The 12,923-nt window shown below is 40.9% G+C and overlaps 2 protein-coding genes across 3 annotated transcripts; one reads left to right on the top strand and one right to left on the bottom strand.

Annotated features, from left to right (window-relative positions):
- Positions 1 to 31: 31 nt before the first annotated feature.
- Positions 32 to 6,773, top strand: LOC133424484 (dynein axonemal intermediate chain 7-like). Its single transcript, XM_061715131.1, has 18 exons — positions 32 to 68; positions 321 to 338; positions 1,498 to 1,515; positions 1,727 to 1,790; positions 1,954 to 2,042; positions 2,154 to 2,258; positions 2,493 to 2,630; positions 2,795 to 2,929; positions 3,035 to 3,138; positions 3,306 to 3,464; positions 3,560 to 3,713; positions 3,801 to 3,954; positions 4,719 to 4,873; positions 4,966 to 5,125; positions 5,243 to 5,457; positions 5,542 to 5,700; positions 6,096 to 6,209; positions 6,416 to 6,773. The coding sequence occupies exons 1-18, from the start codon at positions 66 to 68 to the stop codon at positions 6,692 to 6,694; spliced, it is 2,223 nt and encodes a 740-aa protein (XP_061571115.1). The 5' UTR covers positions 32 to 65; the 3' UTR covers positions 6,695 to 6,773.
- A 20-nt stretch (positions 6,774 to 6,793) lies between these two features.
- On the bottom strand, positions 6,794 to 11,127 carry LOC133424489 (inositol 1,4,5-triphosphate receptor associated 2-like). 2 transcript variants are annotated; one of them, XM_061715135.1, is made up of 4 exons: positions 10,193 to 11,127; positions 9,517 to 9,543; positions 8,946 to 9,097; positions 6,794 to 7,854 (listed from the first exon to the last, which is right to left on the bottom strand). In XM_061715135.1, exons 1-4 carry the CDS (start codon positions 10,411 to 10,413, stop codon positions 7,712 to 7,714), a joined length of 543 nt encoding a protein of 180 aa, XP_061571119.1. In that variant the 5' UTR covers positions 10,414 to 11,127; the 3' UTR covers positions 6,794 to 7,711. The 2 variants fall into 2 exon arrangements, with proteins under 2 accessions (XP_061571119.1, XP_061571120.1); XM_061715136.1 differs by lacking the exon at positions 9,517 to 9,543.
- Between the last annotated feature and the right edge of the window lie 1,796 nt (positions 11,128 to 12,923).

Genomic DNA, 12,923 nt, shown 5'->3' with positions numbered 1-12,923 from the left:
TATGGTTACGTATTCGCGTTGAGAGTCCAATACATGCATGGTTGAGTCCACACAGCCTGAACACTATGGTACGTTTATTTCTTTATTTTTTTATAACAAATGTCGCAAAACTGGTTATTTTTAAAAGTTTAAACGGTTTACTTTAATACTGACTTTATATATAACCGTTAAAAGTAAAGAAAAAAACCACATTAGATAACTAATTAGATAGTCCTACAGTTACCATGGTTACCTTTTAAATGAGCGTTTAAGTGCTCTTATTGTGTTCCGTATCTCCTATCTGATGTTGCTTTTTCTCCATTTTCTCCTATGAATGATAGCCAGACAAGAAAGAAAAGGTATGTCAAAGGCAGTCAGTGCACTCCTTCTTATGTCATTTCTGTAACTACTTTGTGTTGTGGAGCAGAAGCTTCTTATAAATGATCAGAACGTGTGGCTTTAAAAACGGACATTTATTATCCTAGAACAAGTTGTTTACAAAGAAAAACGGGAGAAAACCGATCTTTCTCCGTCAAATCAGCTGTTCGCTGTCAGCTGTCAGTTAGAGTCTAAAGCTAACGGTTGACACCATGGATCTATAATGGTTGACACACGTTAGACCACTTCCTGTAGACTTCAAAATAAAAGCGAAACCGGAAATAGCGTATTTTCAGTACAATCCATTTAAACGTTTATGTTCATGTTCACTTTACTGTAAATAGCTGTAAATAAACTGTAAATACTAAATGTAAATAAACTGTAAATAATGTAAATAGTGCATCTTACACATTTTAACTTCTAACATTTTAACATTTAACAGCTCTAAGTAAACAGGAATTATCTGTTTAAATCCCTAAAATTAAAACAATTCACAACACTTTGTAAGTTGAGGAATGATAGATTGATTGATTGATTGATTGATTGATTGATTGATTGATTGATTGATTGATTGATTGATTGATTGATTGATTGAAACCTTTATTGTCCCCTCTGGGGAAGATTATTTGCAAGAAGAATTTTCCTAGTCAACATTTCCTCAGACATTTTACCCATTTTTTTGATGATTTTTTTTATTGGAAGTAGTTTCACAAGATACAACAGTAGTACAGCAATATAACAGGAAATACTTCCATCCTTCCATTTTTACCATCTTTTTATATCCCTCCCACATTCCCATCCCCACCCCACTCACAACAAACCCATAGACAAGAAAAACAACCAAGTAACCTGAACACTATTACATTATTATATATTATTATGGTACGTTTATTTCTTTATTTTTTATAACAAATGTCGCAAAACTGGTTATTTTAAAAAGCTTAAATGGTTAAGTGCAATACTGACTTTATATATAATTGTTAAAAGGAAAGAAAAAAACACATTAGAAAACTAATTAGATAGTCCTACAGTTACCATGGTTACCTTTTAAATTAGCGTTTAAGTTCTCTTATTGTGTTCCGTATCTCCTATCTGATGTTGCTTTGTAACTTTTTCTCCATTTTCTCCTCTGAATGATAGCCAAACAAGAAAGGAAAGGTATGTCAAAGCCAGTCAGTACACTCCTTCTTATGTCATTTTGGTAACTAAGTTGAGGAATATTTGCAAGAAGCCAAATAGTATTCAATTTTCTTTTCCTAGTCAAAATTTTCTCAGACATTTTACCCATTTTTATCTAGAGATTAATCATGAGCTAATTCTGTTCACCACTCATTTGAAATGTTTTGATGGGTTGATGTCGACCAACAAGCCAAAGCTGACCAAAGCTCAGAAGAAGCAGCAGCTGAAGGAGGAGAAGAGGCAGCGAGAGGAAGGTAATGGTGACATTTCTGTCTGTTAAACTTAACCTGGGGAACAACTAGGTAGCTGGAGAAGCTTGGTTCAATCCAAGATGATAACCATCCTTTGAAAACTAGTGAAAATGAATGAGTTTTATAATCTGCTCTGACCTTCCTTTGCCTGTGCTGTGTTTTACAGAAGAAGCCCGGCTCCAGGCAGAAAGGGAAGAACAAGAGAGACTGGAAAGAGAAAGAAAGCAGGAAGAGATAGAAAGGCTAGAGCTGAAGGTAAGATCCCTGTCAAATACATATAAATCTGAAAAATGACTGATTCTGAAACAGAAAAGACAGCACTGTTTGTGTCTGGGCTACTACTATTATGGATTGATTTGCCGACAGGACCAAGAGCGCAGAGAGGATGAGCTGAACGAACTACGCCATCTCCTGGAGGAAAACCATGCTGCAGTAACCAAATGGAAAAGAGATGCCGAGGAGACAGCTGAGGTGTGTGTGTCTGTCTTTGAAGGATTAATGTAAGAGCATACTTTAAAAAAAAAAATCAAATAATGTCCAGACCAAACTAGAAAAATATTTTTCTACATCTCTGACACACATCCCAGTGTTTCCCCGACTGTCAGACTAAATACGGTATAAAATCAAATTTAATTTACCTTCAAACAACCTGTCAGAGACTTTTTATAGTTCATGACCACAACATAGCATATTCTTTGTGTTCAGTGGGACAGATACATGCGTTGCGACGGTGTACCAGACCCAAGAGAGCAGCGGGAGATCAATACATTTATCAGTCTGTGGACAGACGACCCAGACGTTAACATAACACAGGTGCTCAAGCAATGCAACATTGCTCTTCAGGTCTGTATGTCATCTTTAAGCATTTTGTCATTCATTAACTGTCATGCAAACCAATTAGGAACAAAAAAAATAAACTATTAATGAATAATACTTGTTTTTGCTTGTGGACCAGGACATTTGTTATATTGAAATTACAATCTATGAGGTGAACTATTCTTTTTCAGCTGGTTGAGGGGCTGGAAGGTCTGCTGGAAGAGGTCACAGATTCACAAAAGGCCGAAAGGTACCAGAAACATCTTGTGAATTTACAAGAGCTAATCCAGGCGAAACTTGACCAATCTACTGACGAGAGTCTTCAGGTACAAAATAACACCCTCACTTGGAAATTCAGGTCCCCGTCGCGTGAACCCTTTAACCCCATATATCTCTGCCTTTTTGCTTCATCCTTGTCTCTGGTCACAAAGAATGCCTCTAAGAATGTCGACGATGAGACTGGGAACATGCAGACTGTGGTCAAAGATGACAACATAACACTGTGTCTCTGGGCCAACCTCAAAATGACTCCAAGGTTTGTTTAAATTTATATATATATATATATATATATATATATATATATATATATATATATATATATATATATATATATCACTCTTGGAGATAATCTCACACTGACATGCACAAAGTGTACATCATTTATGCTCACTGGTGTTGTATCCCTCTTTTTTGTCCATCCAGGTTTAAGGGTTTTAATTTTGAGGGAGTAGGTTTGGGTTTTGAGCTTCCCAAGCAGCTGGCTGTGAGCAGTATTGCTGTGCGGATGTGCCATACACGCTATGATCATCTATCTATGCTGGCGAGGATTACTCACCCGGCAATCCACACGCCCAGCCGCAGGTCTGATTGTTTCAAGTATATATAATAGTACATACATATACTATTAATACTCATGATATACTCTTTGTTCTGTATTCTTATTTGTGTTGTATCAGGTCTCTTGTGGCAAGCAAAGAAGATCTGGAAAGTGAGGACACAACCGTGCACGAGGAGACAAAAGAAAATGAGAGCGTGGTTGGAGAAGATGATGCGCAGCAGCGGAGAGTAGACAATGAGGTGCAGTCCATCAAAGGGTCAGAGGGACAGAAGGTAAGGTGAAAGAGTGACTTCCTACTGTTGGGTTCCCGTATCAGGTATCATGTTTTCATTCTTTTTACATAATGTACATCGTTGCAGAGCGCTACCAGTCTACGATCAAGGAGGAGCAGTTCACGATCAAGGAGGAGCAGTTCACGATCAAGGAGGAGCAGTTCACGATCAAGGAGGAGCAGTTCACAACCTTCAGAAGGTAGAAGGAGCCAAATACTGACACAGATCGAGGTAGTTTCTGGTAAGATGCTCAACTTGGCATTTCTTGGTAAAGCATGTTAAAAAAAAAAAAAAAAAAAAACAGTCTCAGTTATCTAAAAAAAAGTCTAATTGTGTCTCGAACTAACTTGGAGGGCTTTTGATGCATACACTGTAGTGGAAGGAGAAAAATACGTAGCCCCCTTCAAACCATTTTTTTTGCCATTAAAAGATGATCGTCATCTGACATTTTTTGGAGTATCCCAGTCAGAGCTCATACCTTAACACCACCTCAACAAATATGTTCACACCACACTTCCTACAAATATATCTGAGCCTAAGCATTTCCGTTAAGAGGACAGGTAAAAAATTCCTCCTGAACATTTTGTAGGTCGGATCTCGAGCTACCAAAAAGTGTTCGCTTGAAGTCATTGGTGCCACAAGAGGTTCAACCAGCTTTAACTCTGAGGGTTCACTTATCTTTTCCTGCAGCACTGTGAATGTTTAGTGGGTGTGTTCAATAAAGAGACGGTAAATTATAATTGTGTGTCATCAGCTCAAGCATTCTGTTTACCAATCATTGCTTAAATGAAAGCCAGATCATGTTTATGCAAATTAATAGAGAAAACTACTTAATTGCACACTTTTTCTTGCCACTGTATACAGGAGCAATATCTACTGTATATTGTATTTTCTGACCTTAGAACTTGTTTACATTAGTCATTGTTTTAAATAATAAATCACATTCTAACTTGTCCAAAGACACGTCAATGAAACAGATCTTCTCTGTTTTTTTCCCCTCTTCAGCTGAGAATGACCTGATTGGTTCCCAGCTAACAAAGTCAGCATGTAATAAAGTGATAGATCTGATGCAATACACACCTCTGGGAGGGGTTTTCTACTGCGGCATGTTTCACCTTCCCCCTCAAGCTCAATGTGTAAACGGCTGGGAATTTAGACAGGTGACTAAAAATGAGCTTTTCTGCCCCTATTAAATTCATTACTAAAATGCTGTTCAACTGTTCTCATCCACCAGTGCTTTTCATTTATATAGATACTTGACACAGGGCTGGAGGTGTTCCCTTACCCTGCAGAAACATCCAACTTAGACAACAATGAGCCTCTCACCTGCCCCCCTGTTGGGGTGTCTGTGACACTGCCAGACTGTGTCATCTTCTTGGAAACCCCTCAAGTGGCTCGCTGGGATGCTGAAGGTACAAACTAACTCACACTGTACAGAACTGGGTATAAGCAAGTACATTTTGTTAAAAATGTCTGGTCTGGCTTTGAAATGCACCACAAACTGGCACTGACGCTAGCTTTGCTCTTAGGAACGCAGTGGAAGACAGATGGTATCACAGATGTGTCGTTTGAGGAGGCTGAAGCCAAAATCTCCTTCAAGATGGAGTCATTTCAACCTTTCGTGCTGCTGCAGGAAACATATGCCAACCTTCCATTTCAAAGCTGGGAGCTTCGACCGCTGGGCCAGGACTCTGCACTGTTCACCATCAATGGGGCTCTCATCAATCTCAGCATCACAATTAAGGCAAGAAATTGGAAAAAAAAAATGTAGACAAAACCAGAAGTAGTAACCTGACTTTTACTGCTTATAATTGTGCTCGGTTCACAGGATAACCAGTGCATGCTGCAGTCAGAGCAGGAGAGAGGACCATCACATCTCCTGGGCAAGTGGATGAGTGGTCCTGCCTTGCAGAGAGCAATGATGAACGCAGGGATCAACATCTTTGTGAATGAGCACTCGGACAGATATGTCAGCATCTGTGACAAGGTCTGCATCTTTTACGTGATGAATTTAGTAATAGAAAACAAGTGAGACCGGGATGCAGCCAGATTGTTTCTGTATCTGGATATATTATAGTCAGCAATGCTATCATGTTGATGTTGAGCAGGTGTGCATCCTAAGTTTGGACATTACAGCTAAACATGACTATACAGCAGTCATAACATCCCCAATTTGACTAAGATTGTTTTTGGAACTTGCGTGGTGTGTATTTTATACATTCTGAAGTCGCTTTGAGTCCAACAATTTTTATTACGCCACGGTACCTCAAATATTCACAATACTGAACTATCTACATGCAGAATTGAAACAAAAATTCAGCCCTGATGACTCATCTTCACAGTGAGTATATACAAGATCTGTCTCTGATGTCTCTTCTTCAGGACCCACTTACAGAACATGCAGCCTATGAACAGATGGCCCTCTTTGCCTCTGCCTGTGCCTTCTCATGGAGCAAGTGGAATGCCAAAAGTGGAACCAGGGATCTGATTATGCAGGTAAAATCTGGCTTTTACTTAAATTTCCCTTCAAATGTGTAAAAGTCAGTTTCTCATGAACTACAGAAGTGCAAAGCAACATCCTTTGTAAGTTTCTTTAGCTATACTACTTAATATGGTTGTCTGTAGTTGAGTGGAGAGAATGAGATTTAAAAACATTTAAAGCAAATGTTTACCTCTGCATCCATTTGCTTGTTTCCTGTCAGGTGTGTGAACACTATGATGCCACGCCTATACCTGAAGACTCGTGGACTCTGTACCTGCTCGGCCCTCAGAGAAGTAAGAAACTGGAGCTTACTGAGAAGTGTGAAGGTTTCTCCCCAGACCACTATCCCGGCAGTGAATTTCACTCCACCTTAGTTCACATCCTGCAGGACGACATGAGTCCTGATGCAGTAGCCCGGACCAGAAAGAGCCATCACCTGTTTGTTGACACCGTACACAGGTTGCTGCGTGCCACCAGACCCCTGGTTTATTCCATATAATGTGATATTAGTCTGATGAACTGAAATAAAGTACTCAAATGTACTGTTTGTGTTTGCATGCATGAAAGACAAAAAATTAAATAAAAGTAAATAATCTACTATAGAATAGGCTACTTTATTTGTGCAAAGATCCACGCTTCATCTTTGGAACATACAAAAGTGTATGAAATTGAAAACTGACAATCACAGAGCTTGGAGAAAAAGACAAAACAAACAAACAAAACAAACTTTGGTGTTAAAACTGTAACAAGTAGATATTATAGCACCAGTCAAAAGTTGGATACTTACCACTTACGGTGTAGCCAGACTTTAAAATGGTTCCATAAAGCTTAAGAATGAACAGATACACACTTTTCCACTCAAATCTAAACTCATAAATATAGATTTAATAAACAATCAAAGTTTTATTGCCAGTGTTTAGACACATTATAAAATGTCCTCTGCAACCAAAGAGGAAATGAAACATAAAATGTCATTAAAAGGCTGGCAGGTCACTGCCTCCTCAACAAGATGAAATGCATTTAAAAAGATATGTGGCACAGTTGGAGGCCCCGTTAAGTCTCATCTGTGCCATCACTCTTACACCGTTGGAACATGATTGGTCAGTGTTGTGCCCACTCTGATCACTGATCAAACCTGATGTGACAGACTGTGGTGGGCAAACCATCAGCAGCAGCACTGACAACCCCTCTAATGTGTCAATGACATCAGGTGGCTCACTGCTAAAGACACCGTCCATCAGCGCCTGTCCAACGGCTTTGCCTTGTAAACACAGACACATGCATGCACACACAGACTATCTACTTCAGCAAACAGGAAGTGATGCATTAAATCCTCCACAGGGTTAACTATCCCCTTGAGGACTGGCCTGTGCCATCAATGCAGTGATTTAGGAATCTTCAGGCACCGGTAAACATCCCAACATCCTTTCCTCCAGAGTTGTGTTTAGTCCTTTTTCCCCAGTCACACTCTTGTACAAGGGTGATATACAGTAGCACTATTCCCACTGGACTCGGGCTAGACGGGGGGTTGTCCGTTGTGTCGAAGCCCTGTGTAGGGCCACAACAGCTGCTGGATGGCCATCCACGAGTCCCCTGTCCCCACGGGGGCGGCATCCACCGCTGGCTGCATCACCAGGCTGGCCAGCAGTGCCAGGAGGCCTGTTCACAACACAAATAGCATGTAACCAAGTTGAAAAATGCTTTAACAGGAGATTCAACTCAATTTAATCCTGCAACGGATCATGATTAACCCCAGACTATGGACAGTTCAAGAAAAAAAACACGTAATTGCAATTTTTCCTGACAAAAACTGATTTGTTATATTCACTCTGTATTAGAATGACTGTTGAATATTAATGAGCTCAGTTATCCTACTTGATGGTATGTCAAACGACTCAGAAACTACAGTCTGTTTACCGGTAATTGATTTAGCAGGTACAGTATGTCAGTGGTTTCCCATAACTTTTTACATTTGTTGTGCAGTGATCTGTGGCATCGCTGTAAATGTCGGTAATGGTTCAGAGCGTTGCCTCTGCACTGTGCCATGATTTGAGTCCTTTTTAGTCGCGCATCAACACAACAGGCTTACTTTTCTTTAGGACTGATGTTTCATCATAACCTTTAGGTTGAATACTGGCTGGTTCCAATTAAATGCTATACTTCTGTGTTTGGCAAGTATGTTTACTGTAGTACATTAATATGATGTTACACTTGATTGTCAGACTTAACTTTAACATAAGGAAGACAGGGGGCTCCTTTCCATTACCCTTGAAATTAAGCAAAGTTTTTGCATAAGGCCTTTTATTTATTTTGCAAAATTACAGTTTGTTGCAGTAGTCTACGTTTTTTTCCAAGTAAAAAGGATGACTTGAGTTGTTGCAGAAATGGATACTAACTTGCCAAAAATAAAGATGTTCTGGTTATCCACCACCACTTTTGGAAGGACTTTTTAATGGGATAAACAACCACATCGTTGCATAACATGACTTAATGGAAACAGTGTAATTTTTCTTCACACTGAAATATTGCTAAACTTTGGCACCAAAACGAATGATGACGTGGTCGGTTCAACAATGTAAGATTAGTGAGCAGCTATGTTTTAAATCTTAATCAAAGATGGTGCATTTATTTTGTATAATTGTAGTCTTTGTGATTTACTAATTGAATTATTTCAATAGTGATTTAGATTTGAATCAGAGCTTAAGTCCGACATGGAAGCGTTGTTGCAAGGACCATGAAAATGAGAGTACCTGCCAGCACCACCACGATGGCCAGCCACAGCCAGAGACCCCTGCTTCCTCTGGCTACGGCTGCAGCCGCCGCCCGGGAACTGCTCAGGCTCTGGGACAGAGACGGGGCCACGCCTGGTTCTGTCGACGTTGGGGTGGATGAAGGGCTTGGACTGCGGGAAGGAAAGTGAACCGTTACTTCAGGAAAAACAGAAAATGCGACAGAAAAACATGTTGCCATATAAAGCAAGTGAGCCAAGTTACCAAAAATGAGTTGTGATGAGAGGAAATCATCACAAGAGAGGAAAGAAGTCATTTGTGGTAACTTGTGCAATAGATGGCGAGCAGTAAATAAGATGTAGCTTAGCTGAATAATTCTGAATAAGGAGAATAATTTCAAGCATTTGTGTCAGACTGTGTTGAAGGAGCAACACATTTCCAACAATCACAACCGAGAGGTTGCCAGCAGCCGTTAATGGCAGCTGGCATGGAGAAGGATAAGAACACGGACTTTTCCAGAGATAAATGTAGATTTACATTTAATCCACAAGCATTTCACACTTTGTACTTTTCCTCCTTCATTCACACTTACAGCATTACAAAAAGCTCATCCTGATTCCTGACAGACGTGGAGGGAGGAAAGAAGAGAGTACAGTTCAGAACAAGTCATGATCTCAGTAGGAAACAGTCCAAAAGGTACAACAAGAAAAGCAGAAAAAATGTTAAGGTGGCTGAAGTTGTTAGTAAATGATAGAGAATTAAGCTCAGTAAAGAGTAACTGGCTCATTGATGCTTTGCACAAGCAAGTCACAACTGAGCTCCATGCACCAGACACAAATCACAGTTAAAAATAAATAAATAAATAAATATATCACTTGTTACATTGACGCACACTTAAGCCAGTAAACCACTGCAGAACATTGTTAATTCCCGAATAGTAGGAACATTCTGTTAAAATTACTGAAAGCTGCTGATAGAGAAGCTGGTCCAGCAGAGATACCATATAGTGAAAGAGTTTCATCACTTAAGAGGTTCCAAAGGTTTGATGCTGCTCATCATCATCAGAGAGAGACTGAGAAGCATACTGACACATGCCACTGACGTTTAAACATTACTGTAATAGACAACAGGAAACATTCAGGTACAAATTCCTGGAACCTCGGTGGAGATGAGTGGTAAACTCTTTCACTATGCAGGAAGTATCTTAGTTGTGCCGGCAGGCAGTGCTGCTGCAGTAGGCAAGTGGGTGGGCTTTTGGTTGGACTAACGTCTTGAGGGGATGAATGAGGGAGGTGAATTTTCTGCCCAGATCAGAGAGACTGGACCTCCTTTCTGGCACTGACTTCTTCTGCTCCTCCTCTGACTGGCAGTCTGTGTTGCTGCTGGCCATCCTGAGGGCATGCACGATGAGGAGTTCACAAACACATCGCTCATTTGCTTGTTCATACACAAATGCACCAACATAGCCACAGGGGATTCGTGACCACATGCACACGTATCATCATGCAGGTCCACCTATGACAAGCAGGCCGAGGCACACACTCATGAAGAAGTGAGCAAATTACACCAAGTTTTTCCTTCTTAAATAGGAAATCAAAAAGTTCATATCTGCAAAATGACAGCATTCCCAGCAAAGCAGGCTACACAGTTCAATATCAGAGCATAAAGCCACAAAGCAAGTTTACAGTTTTTCAGGGATTTGGGTAGCACGAATATATTTCTATTTGAATAAAAGCTTTACATGTTTGTTTGCTACTTTTGTTGTACAAACATTTGGCATTTAACTTTTAAATATCTGATAATGGATTGTAAGTACCTGCGATCATGTGTTGAAAATACTTCAGGTCTTAATAACTTAACAGAAATACTTCAGAAATAAATCAAAAATCACAGTACCTTCTTTTTTTATCAAAAAACAAAACAAACACACAACCTCTGATTTGAGAAAAGCAAGGCTTCTGATAGACACGTTCCCATGCAAAGGATGGGCCAGATGCATTAAAGATAGCTGCCAAGTGTTTGGTGTCATCGTCACTCCTTTTTCTGAGTTTGAGTTTGTTTGGTGACAAACTTCAACCCAACATCAACACTGATTACTGCCAATCATCTAACACTCTCTGGACTAAAGTACAGAAACATTGCTGTATGCTTTTTAGTAGGAAGAACAAAAGTTGCATCCTCTGTTTTACCAAAACAAATCTGTCTCTGTTCTTCATGAAGGCGGACTTGAGGCGGCCTCGGAAGTACGCGGCTCCCTGCGGGTACTCCCGGCCCAGGTACAGCAGCTGCAGGACACGAGGACAGGGTCACACCAAACACCCAGCCCCGGTGTTCTGCCAATTTCTGCTGCTTTGCCAAAAAATGCTCCCTAATGGTTTTCTACCTCTGTAGAGCTACAATTTTACTGTGTTTTGCTCCCTAAACCAGGGGTCACCAATCCTGGTCCTGGAGGGCCGGTGTCCTGCATGTTTTAGATGTTTCCCTGCTTTAACACACCTGATTCTAATTAATCATCGTCATCGGAAAAACCGAACCACGTGGTCCGGATAGGAGAGGCGGCTGCTAGGTTGCAGACACGTTGGTCGGACTTGATACACTTGAGTACCAGAGTTTTCGGAATTATTAGAACACGATATTTAATTTAGCTTTGCAACCGCGGGCTAGCCGAGGGGGTAGGTGGGAGCGACCGGCCGACGGCCTGTATAGGTCCGGTATACGGTTCGCTTTCGTATACTCTCTTTGCTGGCTATGGCGGGGGCTCAGGGGGAAAGTAGTTGGAGTATGGAGGAGTTTGAGGAAGAGGAGGAAGGGAGTGGTAGTTGGGAGGTAAGGACAGTGAACAGGGGAACTAAGAGGCTTAGAGGAGTAGAGGCAGAGCAGGCGATGGAGGAAAAATGGAAAGTTGTGGTGAGGTTTGATGGGGAGGGGGTGAAGAATATAGATCCAATAAAACTAACGAAGATTATTAAAAATCAGGTAGGGGATGTGAAGTTTGCTAGAGTCTTTAGTGATGGTAATTTATTAATAGGATGTGTGTCGGAAGAACAGGTTGCAAGGGCTCAAAAGCTGCAAAGTATGGGAAAAGTGGTGGTGACGAAGGTGGTGAGAGTGGGGGAGCAGGGAAGTAGGGGAGTCATCTATGGGATTCCCTTGTCTGTTGATATGAAGGAGCTGGTGAAAAACTTAAAGGAGAAGTGTGATGAAGTTCAGAGTGCAAAGCGGTTGACTAAGGGAGTGGAGAAAAAGGAATCTGAGTCTGTTTTGGTACAATTTAGTGTTAAGGACCCGCCTAGTGAGCTGTATTTTGGATTCATGAGATATAGGGTAAGAGAGTTTGTGCCAAAACCTATGAGATGTTTCAAATGCCAGAAATTTGGCCATGTGGCAAAGTTCTGTAGAGGGGACAAACGGTGTGCAAAATGTGGAGGAAACCATGATTATGGGGAGTGTGGAGAGGGAGTAAGGCCAAGATGCTGTAATTGTGGGGGAGCCCATAGTGCAGCGTATTGGGGCTGTGAAGTAATGAGGAAGGAGGCTGAGGTGCAGAATATTAAAGTGAAGGAGAAAGTCTCACATGCAGAAGCAGTTAAAAGGATGGAAGTAACAGTGATGGATAAAGGAGGAAATGGCCGTGGGGAAGTAGTGTCTGGAAATGTGTGGAATCAGAGACAAAAAACATTCAGAGAGAAGGAGGAGAAGGCATGGAGAAAGAAGAGGGATCTCGTAATCTTTATTGCAGGGGTAATCAATGCTACAACAGAGGTTAAGTCTAAGACGGAAAGGATCCAAATTATTGCAAAAGCAGCAATCCAGCACTTGGATATGGTGGGATTAAAGTGGGAGATGATACGGGATGGGTTAAGTGCAGGGGCACTACCCAGCCAGGAAGGATGTAGTGCAGGATGTTCCTCCTGATCATGCTGTTACTACAGTGGAATGCAAGAAGCCTGTTAGTGAATGGCCAAGATTTTAAACAGTTTATTGATAGCAGAAGGGTGA

Source organism: Cololabis saira, chromosome 23 (genome assembly GCF_033807715.1).
Source record: "Cololabis saira isolate AMF1-May2022 chromosome 23, fColSai1.1, whole genome shotgun sequence".
Classification (NCBI taxonomy): domain Eukaryota; kingdom Metazoa; phylum Chordata; class Actinopteri; order Beloniformes; family Belonidae; genus Cololabis; species Cololabis saira.
This window is presented reverse-complemented; position numbering and strand designations above follow the sequence as displayed.

Coding starts and splice junctions, on each gene's coding strand:
- LOC133424484 (XM_061715131.1), top strand. Junction 3,955..4,718: donor ACAGATCGAGGTAGTTTCTG/GTAAGATGCTCA, acceptor TCCCCTCTTCAG/CTGAGAATGACCTGATTGGT. Junction 4,874..4,965: donor ACGGCTGGGAATTTAGACAG/GTGACTAAAAAT, acceptor TCATTTATATAG/ATACTTGACACAGGGCTGGA.
- LOC133424489 (XM_061715135.1), bottom strand. CDS start 10,413: ATGTGGTCACGAATCCCCTGTGGCTATGTTGGTGCATTTGTGTATGAA. Junction 9,544..10,192: donor CTCATTCATCCCCTCAAGAC/GTTAGTCCAACC, acceptor CACGTCTGTCAG/GAATCAGGATGAGCTTTTTG. Junction 9,098..9,516: donor GATGAGCTTTTTGTAATGCT/GTAAGTGTGAAT, acceptor TCCTTCCCGCAG/TCCAAGCCCTTCATCCACCC.